The sequence below is a fragment of the Acipenser ruthenus genome, chromosome 6 (genome assembly GCF_902713425.1).
Source record: "Acipenser ruthenus chromosome 6, fAciRut3.2 maternal haplotype, whole genome shotgun sequence".
NCBI classification, from domain to species: domain Eukaryota; kingdom Metazoa; phylum Chordata; class Actinopteri; order Acipenseriformes; family Acipenseridae; genus Acipenser; species Acipenser ruthenus.
This window is the reverse complement of record NC_081194.1, coordinates 79,804,103-79,825,043: the sequence shown is the minus strand read 5'-3', so window position 1 is coordinate 79,825,043 and position 20,941 is coordinate 79,804,103. Positions and strand designations below refer to the sequence as shown.

At 37.7% G+C, this 20,941-nt stretch overlaps 2 protein-coding genes across 13 annotated transcripts in view; one reads left to right on the top strand and one right to left on the bottom strand.

Annotated features, from left to right (window-relative positions):
* The window catches only part of LOC117411310 (filamin-A-interacting protein 1-like), a 54,751-nt gene extending 38,197 nt beyond the window's left edge, over positions 1 to 16,554 (bottom strand). For 3 of the 7 annotated variants that reach the window (XM_034018611.3, XM_034018615.3, XM_059025870.1), the window contains exons 1-2: positions 8,871 to 8,911; positions 4,946 to 5,059 (exon numbers count right to left, since the gene is read on the bottom strand). In XM_034018611.3, the coding sequence (XP_033874502.3) occupies positions 4,946 to 5,041 (96 nt within the window). In that variant the 5' untranslated portion in view covers positions 5,042 to 5,059; positions 8,871 to 8,911. The other 4 variants (XM_059025869.1, XM_034921534.2, XM_034018612.3 and 1 more) reach the window with 4 other exon arrangements.
* A 72-nt stretch (positions 16,555 to 16,626) lies between these two features.
* The window catches only part of LOC117411311 (sentrin-specific protease 6-like), a 42,974-nt gene continuing 38,659 nt past the window's right edge, over positions 16,627 to 20,941 (top strand). For 3 of the 6 annotated variants that reach the window (XM_059025873.1, XM_059025874.1, XM_059025871.1), the window contains exon 1: positions 16,629 to 17,073. In XM_059025873.1, the coding sequence (XP_058881856.1) occupies positions 17,043 to 17,073 (31 nt within the window). In that variant the 5' untranslated portion in view covers positions 16,629 to 17,042. Of the gene's footprint in view, positions 17,074 to 20,941 lie in introns of all 6 variants that reach the window. The other 3 variants (XM_059025872.1, XM_059025875.1, XM_059025876.1) reach the window with 3 other exon arrangements.

The window sequence follows — 20,941 nt, the reverse complement described above, 5'->3', positions numbered from 1 at the left end:
ATGCGGGTTGTGGTGACTGACTGGCTTTTGGCAAGAAAGAGAGTCTGTATATGTGGATTTGATACTGTTGCTGTGGTGTATAACATATACAGCTAGTCTATTTAACAGGAGAACTGTTAGATCGAAGGGTGATTGAATCAAGGCTTTCCAAACCCAGTCCTTGATCACCATTCCCAGTAACGGTACCATATACATGTTTCTATCTAATTACATGGTAGACTCAAGAGGCACAATTACATATAGGATTGTTTTCTTGTCGACTACATCTTCATTAACTGTTGAACATTGTTTTAAGGGAAGTGCAGATTATAATATTTAGGTCCCTGAGGAATGAAGTTAGGAAGTTAGGAACCACAGACTCAAATGAAGCAACTAGTGATAACAGAACGGCTTGATAAAACCAAACGAGAGCCCAGTGATAAATATAATCAAATGGAGAACTGTGTCATGAGAAAGATACAGTCTTTAAGAGTTCCTGTGATGGTGACAGTTCACTTAAGCAGTGCGGGTTTGTCACCACATGGGAATTTGTAACAGCATCATCATCATGGAGCTATACCAACACTGCTTGCTACTGGCCCTCTGTACGTATGATACTGGGCTTTGAAAACATGAAATAAAGGTCACCGGTTGCTCACATGTATGCATGTGCATGAAATCCAAAGTTTCCAATCGCATGCTTTTTATATAGAACAGGCACACTGTGCATATCACGCATGGCTGAGATGCCTTGTGTTATATCCCTATACTGTAACGTGCACCTCTTGTATTACGCCCAATCACAAACACCATGCTGTACTATACTATGAACTGAGAATACAGCGCACCCGCAGAAATATATCTTTTCACGGTAATGTCTAACTGTAGCTGCAGGTAATTACTTATGTTTTTAATGGCAAAAATGTAGTTAAAGAGGACTGGGTTTGTATTTCTGTTTTTATAACTGCAGAAACAAAATACCAGATGGCCCTGTTGTAAAGCACTCCGACCCCTGTGCACAGCATAAGGGCCTGGGCTTTGCCTCTCACACACATGTTCACACATGTCACAGAGGAAACCGTGAAGGTAGCACTGACTCCTGGGCTTTCCCACACACATGCATTTACATGCATGTCACAGAGGAAACCGTGAAGGTAGCACTGACTCCTGGGCTTTCCCACACACATGCATTTACATGCATGTCACAGAGGAAACCGTGAAGGTAGCACTGACTCCTGGGCTTTCCCTCTCACACATGCATTTACATGCATGTCACAGAGGAAACCGTGAAGGTAGCACTGACTCCTGGGCTTCCCCACGCACATGCATTTACATGCATGTCACAGAGGAAACCGTGAAGGTAGCACTGACTCCTGGGCTTTCCCTCTCACACATGCATTTACATGCATGTCACAGAGGAAACCGTGAAGGTAGCACTGACTCCTGGGCTTCCCCACGCACATGCATTTACATGCATGTCACAGAGGAAACCGTGAAGATAGCACTGACTCCTGGGCTTCCCCACGCACACGCATGTCACAGAAAAAACCAAGAAGGCAGAATCGGTATGATTTAGAATGTAGTGTTTATGTTTATTTAAACAGGTGATGTGTCGGTATGATTTAGAATGTATTGTTTATGTTTATTTTAACGGGTGATGTATCGGTATGATTTGAATGTACTTTGTGTTTATTTAAAAACGACTGCTTTGTTTGTTATTGTTTGGCAGCTTGGATGGAGTTAAAGTCCCATCCCACTAAACTTGTGTGGAATGTGACCATCTCTGAATTGATTAATTTATTGTTAATTCGGAGATGGTCACATGTATAAAAACCTGCAGCTTTTGTTGTTCAAGGTGGGTGTTTTGAAAGGAGGAATGAGAGCGGAGGAGAAATATTAAAAAAACGTGAACAAGCTGAAAGTAAAAAGAAAGTAAAACAGACAAGGGCTACTCGTGCTGGAAGGACCAGTACGATAGTGATTACAGGATCAGTGAAGGCAACTGCCCTGCCTGAACTAAGTACTGTTTTGTTTTATACGTTTGAGGCCTTTTTTTGTTTATTTTGCTCTGTGAGCGTTGGTTTTGTTTGTTTACTTTTGTTTAAATATATATGTGCGCCCCAGCGCTTTCAACCCTGCAAGTACCTGCCTCTGTGTGAGCTTTCTGGTCTGGGTACGTCACCACTCAGCCATCATATGCTAACAATGGTTTTGAATGAACTGTTTGTATAACAAAAAAATAATAATCTTGTGCTGGCTCAAATAAAAGGTATCCTAGAAGTAACTCAAAATCTGCAATACATTTTTTTTCTGCATTAAACAAATACATATTGTCCTAACCCATTTTTCAATTGGACTGTTACACAGTGTATATTTACATGCATGTATGTGCTTATGCTTTTTTCTGCAACAGTTTAATATGCACATTATGTATTACCATCATCTAGCCTGCAATAAACCCTAAGGGATGTCCAGTCAAGTATTTTCTGGTACTACAGAACTGCATTTCTAGAATTTCCCCAAAATATTTAGCCTTTATTTATGTATGTATTTGTTTGTTTTCAAAGCAGATTACCAGTGGTGGTTTCTATAATTGTGTGTCCTCTCTCTCTCTCCACACACACACATACTGATGCACAAAAGAAACGCAACACGCAGGTCTAATGGATTTCAAATATTTTAAACATAGATATCAAACAAAATCACAGAAAATGTGAACAACAATACAGATTAAAGAATCATTATAAGTTCTCAGTATGAAACGTGACACACTGTCAAAATGAAAACATTACAAAGTTAGTATCAGGTATGACCTCCCTGTGCATTAAAACAATCCTAGCAGCGTTGATGCATAGACCTGATCAGCCTCTGGACAGACTGCCACTCTTCCTGTGCAGCTGCAGCTAGCTGGCAGAGGTTGGCTGGTCGTAATTGTCTCCTGTGGATGGCACTGGTGATTTGGTCCCACAGATGTTGTATTGGACTCAGGTCTGGAAATAAAGCTGGCCATAGCAAGACCTCGGCATTGTTTTCTTGAAGTCGTGCAATTGTAATCCTAGCTCTGTGTGGTCTTGCATGTCCCGCTGGAAAATCGACAGTTCCAGATTGGCTTGCAGGAACGGAAAAACTGCTCCCTCAAGGACTTCGTCAATGTATCACTGAGCAGTAAGGTTGCCCTCAATCTGTATCAAAGGTGTTCTTGTGTTAAAGGAGATTCCTCCTCACATCATCACACTTCCACCTCCCCACCGGCTTGCTTGAACAACGCAACAGTCAGCATAACGCTCACCATGACGTGGTGGGCCCGTGTGGTGACCCTCTGCCTTCCAGGACGAGGCCTGTCCCTCACAGAGCCGGTTTCCTGGTTTCTCTGGACTAGTCTGCTGATTGTTGAAGCAGAACATCTCATTCTCCGGGCAACTTCTCTCACAGACAGGCCGCCTTCAATCATTTCGATAGCAGCCAGGCGATCTTCATTACTCAAGCAGGGCATGGTCGTATCTTTCTCTGTTCTTGCGTTAATTAAAGTCTTTTCAAATGGCTATTTATACAGATTCTTAATCAACTAATTTTGTCCATTTTAACTCAACTAAAATACCAAACACTGAGCACTTTCTGTTTTTATGAAATCACATGACTTGACCTATCGGCTAACTATTTAAAATGTAAATAACATTATGTATGTGCCCAATGAGCTATTGATGTAAAACTTAGACTGTTGCATTTTCATTGTGCATCAATATATATATATATATATATATATATATATATATATATATATATATATATATATAATATACACACACCCTCAATCTAGTTATTGCTCTCTCCAAGGTGCCATATCTCATTTCAAGTAGTATGACAGAGTCTATCACACACTACAAAGGGGTTTAGAGTAGACAATTGCTTTTAGATGGAACTGGTTTATTAAGACATATAAAGTACTAAAAAGACACAGTTAAAATATCATGGCCAGTCTGCTATAATCTTTGTATTTCATTTATAGGCTAGCCACACATTCACAGAAGGGCTGACTATATATGGATGTATCTAGTTGGGCCAAGGATCCCAACACACAACCTTCAGACCTTGGGTTTAAAGTTCTAATTATCATTGAGGTACTCAGTCCTCCCTTTCAGTGAATGAAATGTATTTCAAAATACCTATTGTAACTAGAAATCCAATCATGTACTATATTACAGCCCTTATTAATATTCCCCTTAGTAAAAGCACAGCAAAATGTAATAAGCATAGTGAACGCACGGTAAAGCATAGGTAAGCATTGTAAAGAATAGCAAGATCTGGTAAAGCATATTAATAAGCATGGCAAGCCATGGTAAACTATGGTAAATGCATAGTATAATCATGGGAAAACTGAAATAATACAGTACAAAAATACAATGGTAAACTTCTATAAGGGAACTTTTTGCTATACAATTCAAAGTATAGCATGAGAGTGATTTCATCTTCACTGAACTGAATGACAAGAAAACTGAGACTTAACAACCTCACTCAATGCCATTTTATGTATATACTGGGGTTGTTTTGTTCCAGTAACTTTATTGGGTGAGTTTTTCTGGACGGTACTCAACACATGTATATTGATGAGTAACTATGTTTTTCTTTCTTCAAATACATTGCCAGTAATCTACGCCATGTTTGGTTTCAGTGCAGACATTCAGAGTATCACTGGACTTTATTAAACTTTGACATCACCTAACTGGCAAATCGAAACGGGTATATTAAGCAAGCTGCTGTTATTGTGAGTGCAAACACACAGGTACAGTGACAGGCAGTGCAAGGGCTTGGCAGAGCCACTCTCTCGCAATTATCTTTCCTTACCATTTATAAAAAACAAAATGTGCCCACGGAAGAGAATTCAGCATGTCAGCTGCAGCTGTCAACACATTGATTATGATGCAGCAGCTGTATCATACAGTTACCTAGGGACTCAAATGAAACTCACAGAGGAGAGGCCTGAGGTTCCCTCCCCAGTGAAATCCCCGACAGACATGACCTTTATTTCCAGTAAGGTTTGAGGAAGTGATAACTTTACTGCCATGGCAATTAGAGAATAGACCTGTTAATATAAAACAGACCTAGATTAGAAGCCAAATAGCAGAATGATGTGTCTTTATAAGAGGCAGAAAGGGCTGGAAAACATTGACCAGAAAATATGCACTGTATGTGTATAGTAAATTAAAAGATTAAAACCCATCTCTTTTGTGGGCTGTCGGTGTAGTCAGATTTTATGTGGAAAACACTTGCAATATCATGGAAACCCACCCAAGTATGCACACGTTCTATAGAGAGTTATGACAGACATGCAAATGAAAGAACATGATGATAAAGAAAGCAATAACACATGACAGGGTGTTGAAATATGGTCCAATATTTAACCGCCTCGGGGTGGGTGTTCGGCACAAGGCTTTTTCAATTCCTGCAGATTTTGGACCATATTTTAACCCCCCTGGAGTGCGTTGTTGCGCTTATAAAATTCTCCCTCACCCTACCACACTCTCCCAAGTGAATCAGGCAAAATGGTTCTAAGTTCTAAGTTGGAAGCCGTGCTGATATGGCGACATATCTGCTCGGGTTGAAACACTTGTTAGCCAATGAGACTGCTCCCTATATACTTGCCATTTTATAGTAGTATAAAATAATTAAAATAAGCGAATTTAAAGTACAAATTACTTTACAAAAAAAGCTAAAAATATTTAAATCAGGCAGAATACATAAACCACTGTTCAATGATATATTGTGCTAAACAAATACATTAAATAATCTGTCGCAAGATCATATGGCAGCTTCCAGGGGTGTATCATGACCAAGTAAAGACTTTGTAACACGTCATGCACTTAAGACACAGCTGTAACTATAACGTACTGAATAACTGCTGGGGCTGCTGTAAAACATTAGAGAAAACAAGAGGGCCCTGTCTCTTTAATAGATGTTTTGCTGTCATAGAAACAGTGATGTTGATTGTAAAAGAACAAAACAGGGTCTGTTATTCCCTATAGTCTGAGATTGCTGTACTGAAATAGCAGTGTGATGTCACTGTTAACTTTCTTTAACTTATCTTTCCTTATCATCTGGCGATTATTGAATTAATGACACAGACGCTAACAAAGCCACAATGAGGAGCGTGTAATGAAGCCAAACATCCAGTTGGTTAAACATTTTCTAAATGATGTCAATCAGTGTTATCAGGACTTTGAGGAAAAAAAACAACTATGAAATGTCCTAATATTTTAAGAAGACAGAAAGTGTTGTACAACTGAAGTTGAAGGAGTCCATTCAACTGATAAGAACAACGACGGATCTAAATACCTTTACTGTATAGATCATTAAAATAGAGACTTTTCTGTACCAAGGCTAAACACACTGAACAGCTAGCAGAGCTTGGGAGTGGATTGCCGACTGTTTCAATGATTTAAATGACAGAGCTATTTACATCTGCCACAGTTTGGATCAACTGAACAGATTTCCAATTCCCTCAAATGACTAAATGTTTAAAATTTGTTCACGCTACCCTAACTGTAAAGAAATATCAAGCATGGTAACAAGTATAAAAATAAAAATAAATCATTATAATCAGTTCAGAATAAACAATAATATTAACAATTTTCTTTTTACCCTCATGTTGTGTTAAAGTGTATATATTTTTAACTTTCGCTGAAAACAATTTGTACAAACTGTAAGATTAGAACTTTATATAGAAGACCTGTATTGGTAGCTCACATTTAACAGCTAACTAATAGTGTGTGGTTAAAGTTAGGTGGTTATATTGTACAACTATATCAGTGTCACCCTTGCCATTAGATCCCTTATAATAATTCCCCAATGAAAGCACAGCAAAATGTAATAAACCACAGTGAAAGCATGGTAAAGCATATTAATAAACATGGCAAACAACAGTATATCCATTGGAAAAGCATGTGAAAACTGCAAAGATACTATGGTAAGCTTTTAAAAGGATACCTGAAATGCATCGTTGTACATGCCTAGTTTTAAACAGCCCCTAGTATTGTTTTAATTTTCTAAAAATAATTAACATGGAGAATTAACAGTTCTTAACATGTATTTTACCAGGCTTATAACATACTATACAAACAGAATGCTTTTTTTTACCATAATATCTTGTTATTATGCACCAAAACAATGTGTAGCTTATTTAACAGTTTGTCACATGCATACTTGTATATTTAAATGTGTCAATAACTGAAATAACAAATAATAGATTATATCGTTATTATTAAGTAAACCACCACTTGGGTTTATTTTTCTGTTTTAATAATTGTGTTCAGATCAATCTGTGTTAAATATGAGGGTTCAAAATATTTTTTTCAGTTTATCTGGCACCCTGTTTCCCCCTACAGAGGAGTGCCACCCCTTTATTGTTTCACTCATTTGTTTAGTTTCCAGCACATAAACAGCCAGGACACAGTACTGACCAACAAAGACAATTCCTGCTCAAATCCACATTCACATCTCAGTCCAAGTCTAAGAACAACATTTCGAAAATACTTTTATACACCCAAAAAAACTAGACTTCCTCCGCTGACAAAAAGAGCACTGCAGATTTCTTTCATCGTTCCTTTTAGCAAAACATTATTTCACACAAGGAGTAAACATTCATATACAACACAATAGCTTTAATGGATTGGACAAGTACAGTACAGTTCTGTATATTCAGATTCGTGTATCTAAGCAGCACCTTTAAGCATGTACCTGTCACATCCACAGCCTATTGTCCAACTGAAGATATTTGTGCCAGCCAGGGTGAGAACTTAAACAGCACAAGAAAACAATTTTGCTTTTCCCATGGTTATACAGTGATTTACCATAGTCTACCCTGGTTTGCCATTTGTATATGCTTTACCATACATCTGGGCTTTACAGTGCTTATCTATGCTTTACCACACTTTCACTTTGCTAATCACACTCTATGCTTTTACTGAGGGAAACTTTTAGAAAGGTCTTAACGTCTTGTGCACCAGAACACCATAAAGGCCATGCAGCTGAGGTAATGTGTAGGTATCTGAACCCGAAACATTCACAGACTGTTATGGCTTGTAACCATCTGCTTTAGAGCTAGTACACTTGAATGTGTGTCATTGCTGCGTCACACAAAGAGTGGAAGTTTATACTAAGCAGTTTTAGTGATCCAGAAGCAGCCCTCAACGAGAGAGCAACAGATGACCTGTCCAAAGGCGAATCATTTCAAGCAACATTTGCGTGAAGCTTTTGGTTTCAAAGTTAAACAGCTACACTCATCTCAAAGTCGGAATACGACCAGTAATCCCTCTTGGTTTATAACAGGATTCTTCCTCCTGGATCTCCTGTATTCCTGCCAGTTTGTGTCTTTAATCTTTGCACTTTAACCTCAAGAGACACAATAAATGTGTTCTTCCTTTGCAAACCAACATGTTTTATTGCCGTTTTGTCATTAGTCATTGTTTTTTTTAATGTTCCAGTTCTAACTTGACATTTACAAGTGACTTCACGCAAGAAATCTTACACACAGCGATTCAGGTCTCAATTGATATGCTATTCCAAGAGCCCTGAGAGTAACCTACAGTAGTTTCTTAAGCATATGAATTAATATGAAAAACCTTCATTAAAAAAGAAAACAAATATGAATATTACGTTCTATGTCTGTTAAATAGTAATAATACAGGGAGTAAATAACAACGTCAACTATGCGTACAAAAATCCATTCAAAACATTCGAAAAACAAGTGTGCTAATAACATCTTTCAGAGAATATTACATGTTTCTGCTTTTCTTCAAAGTAGATATTTACTACACTGCACACCCTTAAGGTGACTGCATTCCCAATTTAACACAACATTATCCAATACAAATGAAAGAGGCAAATTAACTGCTCACCCAGTCCAGTATGAGAATGCTGCTACGACTCACACAGTCTATGCTCCTACCTGATCAGAATGCTGTCAACACAAGGGTACTGTTCCACAGCCAGGGTAATCCTAATGAAAAGACAGGAGCCTTGACCTCAGCAGTTCACTGCCTCCAGCGCAGGGGAACATTGGATGAGAAGTCTTATTCTTCTTCTTCTCCTCCTCCTTTGAGTATAGCAACCACTGATGTCATGCAGGAAATGTTGTACACCAAAAATGAAAGAATGTACTTTCTTCTCACAAAGTTTCAGCCCGAACAGAGAGAGCAAGAGAGAGAGAGAGAGAGAGAGAGAGAGAGAGAGAGAGAGAGAGAGAGAGAGAGAGAGAAGGGGGGGGAGCAGGAGGAGGTCACAGCACCAGAAATATATTCTCAGCCAGGTTTTTAAACTGTTGTTAATTGTTGTTTAGGGGTTTGTAGAATAGATGTCATTGGTTTTTTATTGTTGTTGACAAAATGTTCTCGTCCCTTTTCTTGTTCTGTGTCTGATTTAGGGGTGGGTTTGTGGGACTGAGCAACACGTCTATATTTAAACAGTGTTCTCAGCCAGTCATGCCAAGCAGCAGCTGAGAAGTTTGAGTTTTCAGCGCCTCAACAGCTGAGCTATCAGGCTAGTATGCATCCACACAAACCTACTCTGCTTTATGCTACAGGATAGGAATTCACCAGTCACTTAGCAGCCTGTATTTTATCATCTTCAAGGCTAACTTAAGTCAGTAAAATGCACTGGAAGTAGTGAAGCTGAGCCATTAAAAGCCTTTTTTTTTCAATAATAATTAATGACAATAAGGGGGGTGTCAATAGGATGAACGTAAGTATTAATATAGTACAGTATATATTAATTGTAAATGAGTTATACAGTCAGTAATAAAAGCTGTTTGTAAGGCTTGCTTACATTAAAGCATATTATAATCACAATCCCAAGTACTATATCCGCTTACATTACACTAAAAATTCTAATGATTTCAGGTGACACCGAAATGCTGGGAGGGTGTCCATGGCCGTGATACCGCTGCAGTTAAACACTATTGGTCTATTTCGTTTTACATTTTTAAATACTAAGTAAATACGTGTGGCTTTTGCATTCAATTTAGAAACCCATGTTTACAGGTGGAGAAACCTTTAGTTAATTCTACAGAATATACAAAACAGATACACACAATAGGCAAAGAGAAGTGCTAGCCCCCCCCCCCCCCCCCAATAAAAAGGTGTCATTTTTTAAAAACATTGGGTCTATATGTTCTGTGCAAAATGTGATACCCTTCGATTCTGGTCTTTTAATGCAGTGCTAGCACTGAATAATCACATCAAGTTACTTTACTTAGGGACAGTGGCAAGGTTTCATAGCGAGGGTGAGATTACACTTGAGAAATGTAAACTGATGAAAAGGTCTGCTTGTCAATATGATTGTGTTCACAAAAGGATAAGACGGAAGTCAACAGACCCCAAGGTACCATATTTTAAAATACAATTCAACAAGACACCACAGTTTAAAAATAAATAAATAAATAACTAAAAGAGACATCTTGTATTTGCTAACTACATTCTAGCTAATGTTTAATAGAAGTAAACAGCTGTGGCTGATTACTCCAAACTAAGGTTATAGCAAGTTCTTACTCTATATGTTTTGAATGAATCTACACACCCAGATGAAGTAATGCAGTGGGATTTAGTAAGGAAGACGTTTCTTGTTTTTAGAAGGGGAAGTCTGTGTTTTTAGCCCTGAGCTGGTGGTCTTCCCATCTTCACATTACGAACCAGTGCTGTACTTGCGGTTAAAATGAGTCACATATAATACAGTGGCTACAGTAACCTAAATACTTCCAAGATGGTGCAGTATATAGAACAGACTACCCAGATAGTGGCTGAGTTCTTACTGCATCTTTAATCCTTAAAAGCATAAGGGCCGATTACATAACGTGTTCGAGATTAACCCTGTGCCACATGCAGAAAGCCAAAAACAACAAAAAAGAGACAGCAAATTGACAACTAAATAATATTCAGTCTGAGGCAGGTGTTTTAATAGCTCCAAAAAGTGTCCATGGATTATTTTTTTTATTTAAAATAAGGCCTACAAGAATACACTGGCATCTGACCTTACAACAACCCTAACAATGTGTTTGTGAGCGGATTTTGAAATCCTGTATGACTTGCTGTACAGTACTGCAGTTAGAGAAGACACGTGTGAGAGATCACTAAAAGTCACAGGGGTGCTTGAACTTCAGAGTTTAAAAACTATCCAGGATTTCATGACTAGTAAGATTTACATACTGGACTGTGAAAATCATCGCACTCTAAAAGACTCTTGCCCCAGTCACTGTATGAATCATTTTAATACATTGCAAAGCTCTATTGCATACGCTGAAAAATATATATATATATATATGGAAATGGGAACACAGTATAAAGATAATTTGAATGTTCACAGGGAATTCTGCAATCCAAGATTCATTATCCTCCAAAAGGTTGTTCAAAATAACCACACACAGACTGAAAAAGGAAAATGCACTGGTAGAATTAACAGGTGAAAATGGGCCTAAACTGTATGCTTACCGGTACATGTCAAAATTATAATTTCTGCTGATGGAAGTGGAAACATTAGCCTAAATTCTGAAAAATAATTAAATCCATGAAAGGCTTTCTTCATATTTCCTTATGATTTAGATGGATATCTTGTTATTTATTTATTTATTGCATGTATATAGCGCTTTTTATACAAAAGTATCACAAAGCACTGTACAGTACATAGCAGAAAAAAAAGAACAAACTGCAATACATTTGTATAGCATGTCACACATACAACTGGGGGGGTGTAGGGGGGGAAGGGTTAGGTCGGCCAGGGTGTCCTTGGCTCACCGCGCACCAGCGACCCCTGTAGTCTGACCGGGCGCCTGCGGGCTTGCCTGTAAGCTGCCCAGAGCTGCGTTGTCCTCCGACGCTGTAGCTCTGAGGCGGCTGCACGGTGAGTTCGCAGTGTGTAAAGAAGCGGGCGGCTGACGGCACACGCTTCGGAGGACAGCGTGTGTTCATCTTCGCCCCTCCCAAGTCAGCGCAGGGGTGGTAGCGGTGAGCTGAGCCTAAAAATAATTGGGCATTTCAAATTGGGGAGAAAATAATAAAAACTGATTGGCAACGACTAAATTAAAAAAAAAACAAAAAAAAAACCCTAATTTCCCCCACAGTAATATACTTATCATATACACTCTGCAGTCGGGAGCCATGGAATATTCTACTTAAAAAAAATACAAGGACAGGAGTAAACACTTTGAAAATATGCCCCACACAGCTATACAAAAACGTATAAAAAATGATTTATAGCTAATTTAATAATTCCATAAACCTTAACCGTCATGAACTTCCACTCACCGTGTAGACAAAGCAATTTAAAAGCAAGCTTGTATTTTCTTTGAAGATGAATGATACCTGGTCCCACACTAGCTTAAATAAAGCTCTCGGTGTCCTGCCTTACTCTCAGGTAGGCTTACTATTTCACTTCATTCAATTTACATTTCCCCCTCAAGACTACCTGAAATGAAGGCACGCACAGAGCGTTCTTCAACCTAGTGTAGTAATACCGTAGATATTGTTTTTTTTATGTGAAACCTAGTGAATGGAAGTGCATGACAGGTAGAGTTATGCAATGATTAGCTTTAACCTCTTAATACACTCTCAAATAAATTTACAACAGTACTTGACATTTTTTATACCCCAGTTGTTTGCTAACAAGCTAACATGTAGCTGTGCAAACCGCATTCTCATTACTCAGAGCAGTTCGCTCAATTTCTCTTAACTAAAATAAAAGTAATTTCTGAACTAACAGTGAAGACAGTTACATATCCATGGTTGTGATTGTGAGTATTACATATCCAGTATGCCACCTTCTTGAAATGGGAAGTTGAACAACTGTTAGGCAACTTACACCTAATCTTTGCACAGCAAATCGATATTGAATTTAAACATGTCTTTGTTATGTAGTTCTCGATTTTTGTGAATTACAGTATGCACCTGTGTAAGATGTACAGAAAACCAACAAACAGTGTCCTCCAAAGATTGACACATGCATTTCAGAAGCTTTGTATTTAGACAATATAATGGAAGGCAAATTAGAACAGCCACATAGTCATTGAAACAAATGTTACTTATGAATCAATTTCCTAAAAGTAAAATACACCTGGATCAATTTGATCCCGTCATGAAGTACATGTGTTCATGGTACATGGTATGCTGATTAACCATACTGTATGTTTCTTGCACATAAAATAAATTGAAATTATTCTATACCATAACATAACAGAGCTCTATATACAAAACTACTGTACACAATTTACTATAATCATATTATGTTTTTCTGTTACTTTTGGTAAATAAAATGTATTTCGAATTATGCATAAAACACAATGAAAGTGGTAAGTATATCATATACTGTATAATATTAGAAATCCAACAGTGTTATCACATTCCTTTTGATAACACTGTTGGACAACACTGTACATTATGGATACAAAACAAACTTCACAAAGACAGCATAACACTTAAGCATGTGCTCGAGCTGAATGACTCATTTGATTGAAGTCATACTTTTATAAAATACATTAAAAATCCAGGACCTTCAAAAAGGAGAGTCATATAATAGCTACAACTACAGGCCACACCATGTGTATTGGGAACACTAGTAAATCAAGTTTAAAAATGGAAAGGGGTATATTTAGAAAACAAGTCTTGTAGCAACAATCAGTTGTTAGTAGTTTTTAATGGAAAATGATATCAAATCAATCAATCAATATTTATTTTATATAGCGTCTTTCATAGTGGACCACCATCACAAAGCGCTTGAAAAATGATTTCTGTTTTATGCTGCTGTTTGCTTTATAAAATGCCATCCTTTGGGATTGATGTTATCTCCAGTATAGGATGTTAAAAGGCTGCTGTGATGTCACAATGACCTTTTGCAGTTCCATGTAACTGTTAGAATTGTATAAATAGTGGTAGGTATTTCATAGGAAATAGTTTCAGCTTTTTCTACTCCAGTACACATTCCAGGGTATGAGACAGACATTCTGCACGAATGAGGGTAGGAGACAGACATTCTGCACGAATGAGGGCAGGAGACAGACATTCTGCACGAATGAGGGTAGGAGACAGACATTCTGCACGAATGAGGGCAGGAGACAGACATTCTGCACGAATGAGGGCAGGAGACAGACATTCTGCACGAATGAGGGTAGGAGACAGACATTCTGCACGAATGAGGGTAGGAGACAGACATTCTGCACGAATGAGGGTAGGAGACAGACATTCTGCACGAATGAGGGTAGGAGACAGACATTCTGCACGAATGAGGGCAGGAGACAGACATTCTGCACGAATGAGGGCAGGAGACAGACATTCTGCACGAATGAGGGTAGGAGACAGACATTCTGCACGAATGAGGGTAGGAGACAGACATTCTGCACGAATGAGGGCAGGAGACAGACATTCTGCACGAATGAGGGCAGGAGACAGACATTCTGCACGAATGAGGGCAGGAGACAGACATTCTGCACGAATGAGGGTAGGAGACAGACATTCTGCACGAATGAGGGCAGGAGACAGACATTCTGCACGAATGAGGGCAGGAGACAGACATTCTGCACGAATGAGGGTAGGAGACAGACATTCTGCATGAATGAGGGTAGGAGACAGACATTCTGCATGAATGAGGGTAGGAGACAGACATTCTGCAAGAGGTGGTGCTGCTTTAAATCTCAGATGGTTCTATGGAATGCTTAATAAAGTGGACCACCAATCATTTTAATTAGAACCACTTTTTGTATTTAACATTGTTTTTCTAAACAACAACAAAACTGTATATAGTATGTACAACTAAAACACAAGACAAAAATGCCCACATCTATGTCACTGTTGTTGGCTTTATATTAACCCAATGAAACACTCTTACTCCTTTTATTAAAAGCAGAAAGCTTTTTTTTGAAGATTGTAGATATATATATAGAAAAGTAATGAGTACATTGAATCAGAAATCTGCTGCCAAATTGTATAGTAAGTAATAGAAAGTTTCTTACCACAGCCACAGCTACAGTTTTCCAAAAGTTTCTTGGCATATTAAGCACCCATACGGTAAAGGATCAAGAAGTAATGGCATAAAAAAAAAACTTTCAATCACATCTTATCTGAATTATAACCAACCTAAGATATACATGTCACTGGTGTTATCATTCAAAGAGTAATATGCTAAATGTCTTCCTAGCTGTCTCACAAGTTTAACATTTATCAAATAAGTACATTAAAGTAAGGGGATATTCAGTTTGTAGTGTGGACAGCACTGCCTCTAAACGGTTTAGAAAGCTCCTCAAGACTATAATGAATACTATACACGATAACAGACCATACATACCCCTGTCAGTGGGAGGAAATATCTGCATTGAAGAAATGCCTGCATTCAATTATATTTCAGCAATCTCTGCATTGCCCCTTAGATTATGCAACATGTTCATACAAAGATGTGTGTCTGTCTGTTGGAGTCAATCCATAAGAAAATGAATGAGAATTATTCCAATAAGCAATGCAACAGAAGAGGTTTGTGTTCTTTGGTCTCTTTAGATCCACCAGGACCATCCAGCACCACACAAAATAAGATGTGACATTGAAACTTGTTTTCAAAAAGGGAAAAAAGGAATTCTTCATTTGCCATCCTTATTTAACATGATAAATAACTGCATACATAATTCAACACTTGAGTTTTGATCTACTGTAAGCAAAACTGTACAGATGTAATTGTTGCTTTAATTACAGTAGCATATGATAAAGTGTAACATATTTATTTGTGTATTTACCTTTCCCTTTATTCTGTATATTTCCACTTGAGTTTCTAAGTTGCTGCTTCAGAGTTGAGTATTACCTAGTTTTCAGTTACATTCAGTATTACTGAGGTATAATTACTGCTTGCTATTCCAAAAAACAACTCATTCAAAATCCTATTTCAATGTTCAGTTCCATTGAAATATACACCTAATTAACAGTAACCTTGTTAAATTGGGTAAGGTAGTCCAGGTTTAGTGCTCATCAGGTCCCGTGAAACCAGCCCTCATTTTTCTCCTATTGCTGTGTGCTCTACTCACAATTTTGTTTTTATGGATAGAATTATGTTAAAGACCTAACAACAGTTTGATAATTAGAACATGTATGTATTCAGTTCTATTTATCTCTATAGTAATGTCGCCACCTGGTGTCACGATTTTGAGAAGTCTTGAGTGTTCGGGGCGGTTCTATGACCTGCTGCCGGCCTGAACAAAGTGTAACCAGGTTAAAAAAACAAGATAATATAGCGCCATACAGAAGATCGTTCAATTCTGTATTAACTGTAATTACAAAAGTGCTTTAATAAAGTAGTTTTCAAATAATACAAAAACGTAATACTATTACTGAGTTTGAATGTCATGATATAGCCTGTTTTATTTAAGATTGTTTAAATGCCTACTGTCTCATTTAAAAAAAAAAAGTATATACGTTTATATTTGCTCCTTACCTGTGATAGTGATATATTTTTTATTGTTGAGTTGCACTAAAGTCAGAAGCGATTAGTATGAAAAAAAAGCTGTTCAATAAAGTTTTAAATGCGACCAATACTCAGCTCTGAGGCCTACGCTAACGCAACAAACTGCATCCGGGGGCTTGATTTGAGAAAGTAATCCCGAGGAAGATTGGTTATTATGGGATTGGGAGACGCCCGTAGCACAAGACGTCGGTTAGTCGGAGGGTGACAGTTTAGCTACTTGGCCCCGGAGTTAGATTGAATTTATCCACTTCCACATTTAAAGCGAACACGCACGAATTTTGAGAAAAGCAGCTAATGTCATAGGAGATACTTAGACCGACCGAGACGTAACCGAACACATTAATATAGTGGTAATACATGAAAGCAGTATTGAGAGGCTGTCACTGTCAGCCCCCTTTCCTTATGCATAGCATTAACTATATCAATATAGTGACAAAATAACAGTCAAAACGCAAGAAAGGAAGCCCGGGTCGCGCTGGTGGCAGACAGAAAAACAAGAACCATCGCAAAGTCAGCTGAGGCACGACGAGAGCACCGAGACAGGATTTGGTGTTCAGAATCACTGGACACAACGAAATTGACTAAATATGGCCCACGAACAAAGCCTCTTTTTTCAAGGTAGGCCTGTAGCGACTTATTTACTGTATTATTTTGAAAATGAACATATGGAGACTGAGCGTAATATTTGTTGAAGTGCACAGTAGATGAGTTTTGGATTTGTTTGAGGCTAGAAGGTCTTCTACGGTAAAGAAATAATAGGCCTAGTAGTGGTAGTGGGGCGCATTCTTCTTTATTCCTAAAAAAACTGGGGATTTATTAAATATTAACAGTGTAGATTCTTTTGTTTGGGTACAGTGAAACATTTAGACGGATGTATAACCGCCAATACAACGTTTCATTGAATATCCAAGTAGTTTAAAATGTAAATTATCTTAAAAAAAACAAACAAAAAAAAAACATGTATGTATGTGTTATTAAAAGCACATTACGTTACAAAAAACTAATACTAGTGTTGAAGACAGTTACACTTGGTCTATTTGTGAGGGAGGATTTAAAACGTTTTTAAGAACACATTCGATACATGTTTGTATTCGTGCATGGTCCAGTATTTGATACAGAACAATACATGTAGCTCTTAAATAAGCGAATTATGTTCATACAAGAAAATGAATATGTTTGTTGAAACTGTGCATATACCGTACACGTCTACAGTAAGTATATCATGTATAGTAGGTAATGTAAACATTTCTGAGGGAGACTTCGTTTCTGAGTTGAAGCGGCTATGATCTGAGAAGATTATGGTCAAAAGACAGTCGCAGTCACCAGTATAGGTATAGTACACTGCACTGAATATACGTACCGATAAAATAATTCAGGAAAACATGTTAAATATAAGCATTTAGTGAGCATTAACCACTGATTAATATAACAAAGACCAAAATGCACAATTTCTAATTGTTTAATAAACAATATTTATAGAAAAAATAAATATAAAAAAGAACAAGTAATTACGAATATGTGTTCATGACAAAAGTATTGGTACCTTTACATGTATTAATTGATTGAAAACCATTACACAGTAATTCAGCTACGTTCAATGTTATTAATAATATAGTAACAGTGACATAACATCAAGGTGCTATAATACGGAAACATTTCATTTTGGTGCAGGCTTATTCTGCCAGTTAGATTTTCTGAAAAAAATAAACATTTGGTAATAGAAAATGAAATATTCAGAATTACAGTACTAAGTATCTTAAGTACATTTGCATAATATTTTCAGTTTTCTGTGGCTATAATGGAGTCATTATTTTCAGTTCAAGTTGAGGAATGAGTATCTGTGGCATAGTTTTATACCTGCAAATTATTTTCAGGGGTGGACAAATCATTACTATGTGGTAGACCGATGGGCTACCAAAAGGTAAACTATGGTAGCCCACCACAAATTTTGGTAGCACACATTTTCCAGTAGATAAACATTTCCATATTACGCTTGCACCATTAAAAAAAATGTAGACTGGTAAGGTTTAGTAGGGCCACTAATAAGACACACACACACATATATATATATATATATATATATATAATACAGACGTGCTCAAATTTGTTGGTACCCTTACAGCTCATTGAAATAATGCTTCATTCCTCCTGAAAAGTGATGAAATTAAAAGCTATTTTATCATGTATACTTGCATGCCTTTGGTATGTCATAGAATAAAGCAAAGAAGCTGTGAAAAGAGATGAATTATTGCATATTCTACAAAGACATTCTAAAATGGCCTGGACACATTTGTTGGTACCCCTTAGAAAAGATAATAAATAATTTGATTTATTATTTATTTCTTAGCAGACACCCTTATCCAGGGCAACTTACAATTGTTACAACATATCACATTATACATTATTTCACATTATACAGATAAAACATTATTTTTACATACAATTACCCATTTATACAGTTGGGTTTTTACTGGAGCAATCTAGGTAAAGTACCTTGCTCAAGGGTACAACAGCAGTGTCCCCCACTGGGGATTGAACCCACAACCCTCCGGTCAAGAGTCCAGAACCCTAACCACTACTCCACTAATTAGTTTCTTTAATTAGTATCACACGTCTCCAATCTTGTAATCAGTCATTCAGCCTATTTAAATGGAGAAAAGTAGTCACTGTGCTGTTTGGTATCATTGTGTGCACCACACTGAACATGGACCAGAGAAAGCAAAGGAGAGAGTTGTCTGAGGAGATCAGAAAGAAAATAATAGACAAGCATGGTAAAGGTAAAGGCTACAAGACCATCTCCAAGCAGCTTGATGTTCCTGTGACAACAGTTGCAAATATTATTAAGAAGTTTAAGGTCCATGGAACTGTAGCCAACCTCCGTGGGCGCGGCCGCAAGAGGAAAATCGACCCCAGATTGAACAGAAGGATAGTGCGAATGGTAGATAAAGAACCAAGGATAACTGCCAAAGAGATACAAGCTGAACTCCAAGGTGAAGGTACGTCAGTTTCTGATCGCACCATCCGTCGCTTTTTGAGCGAAAGTGGGCTCCATGGAAGAAGACCCAGGAGGACTCCACTTTTGAAAGAAAAACATAAAAAAGCCAGACTGGTATTTGCTAAAATGCATATTGACAAGCCACAATCCTTCTGGGAGAATGTCCTTTGGACATATGAGTCAAAACTGGAGCTTTTTGGCAAGTCACATCAGCTGTATGTTCACAGACGAAAAAATGAAGCTTTCAAAGAAAAGAACACCATACCTACAGTGAAACATGGAGGAGGCTCGGTTATGTTTTGGGGCTGCTTTGCTGCGCCTGGCACAGGGTGCCTTGAATCTGTGCAGGACACAGTGAAATCTCAAGACTATCTAGGCATTCTGGAGCGAAACGTACTGCCCAGTGTCAGAAAGCTCTGTCTCAGTCGCAGGTCATGGGTCCTCCAACAGGATAATGACCCAAAACACAGCTAAAAGCACCCAAGAATGGATAGAACAAAACATTGGACTATTCTGACGTGGCCTTCTATGAGTCCTGATCTGAATCCTATCGAACATCTATGCAAAGAGCTGAAACTTGCAGTCTGGAGAAGGCACCCATCAAACCTGAGACAGCTGGAGCAGTTTGCTTAGGAAAAGTGGGCCAAACTACCTGTTAACAGGTGCAGAAGTCTCATTGAGAGCTACAGAAAACGTTTGATTGCAGTGATTGCCTCTAAAGGTTGTGCAACAAAATATTAGGTTAGCGGTCCCATCATTTTTGTCCATGCCATTTTCATTTGTTTTCTTATTTACAATATTATGTTGAATAAAAAATCAAAAGCAAAGTCTGATTTCTATTAAATATGGAATAAACAATGGTGGATGCCAATTACTTTTGTCAGTTTCAAGTTATTTCAGAGAAAATTGTGCATTCTTCGTTTTTTGTGGAGGGGTACCAACAAATTTGAGCACGTCTGTATATATATATATATATATATATATATATAATATATATATATATATATATATAATTTTACCATATATAACCAGATACTGCCAAAGTTTGCTAACAACCTAGTTTCTGTTAATATTCCTACCAAACAATAACAAGCTAATAATAGTTTTTATATAGAATGTAGGGGTTTATGTTTGACTGCATCATTTACATTATTTTCTCAGACTTTATAAGAACATAGGAAAGTTTACAAATGAAAGGAGGCCATTTGGCCCATCTTGCTCGTTTGGTTGTTAGTAGCTTATTAATCCCAGAATCACATCAAGCAGCTTCTTGAAGGATCACAGGGTGTCCGCTTCAGCAACATTACTGGGGAGTTGGTTCCAGACCCTCACAATTCTCTATAAAAAAAGTGCCTCCTATTTTCTGTTCTGAATGCCCCTTTATCTAATCTCCATTTGTGACCTCTGGTCCTTGTTTATTTTTTCAGGTCGAAAAAGTCCCTTGGGTCGACATTATCAATACCTTTTAGAATTTTGAATGCTTGAATCAGA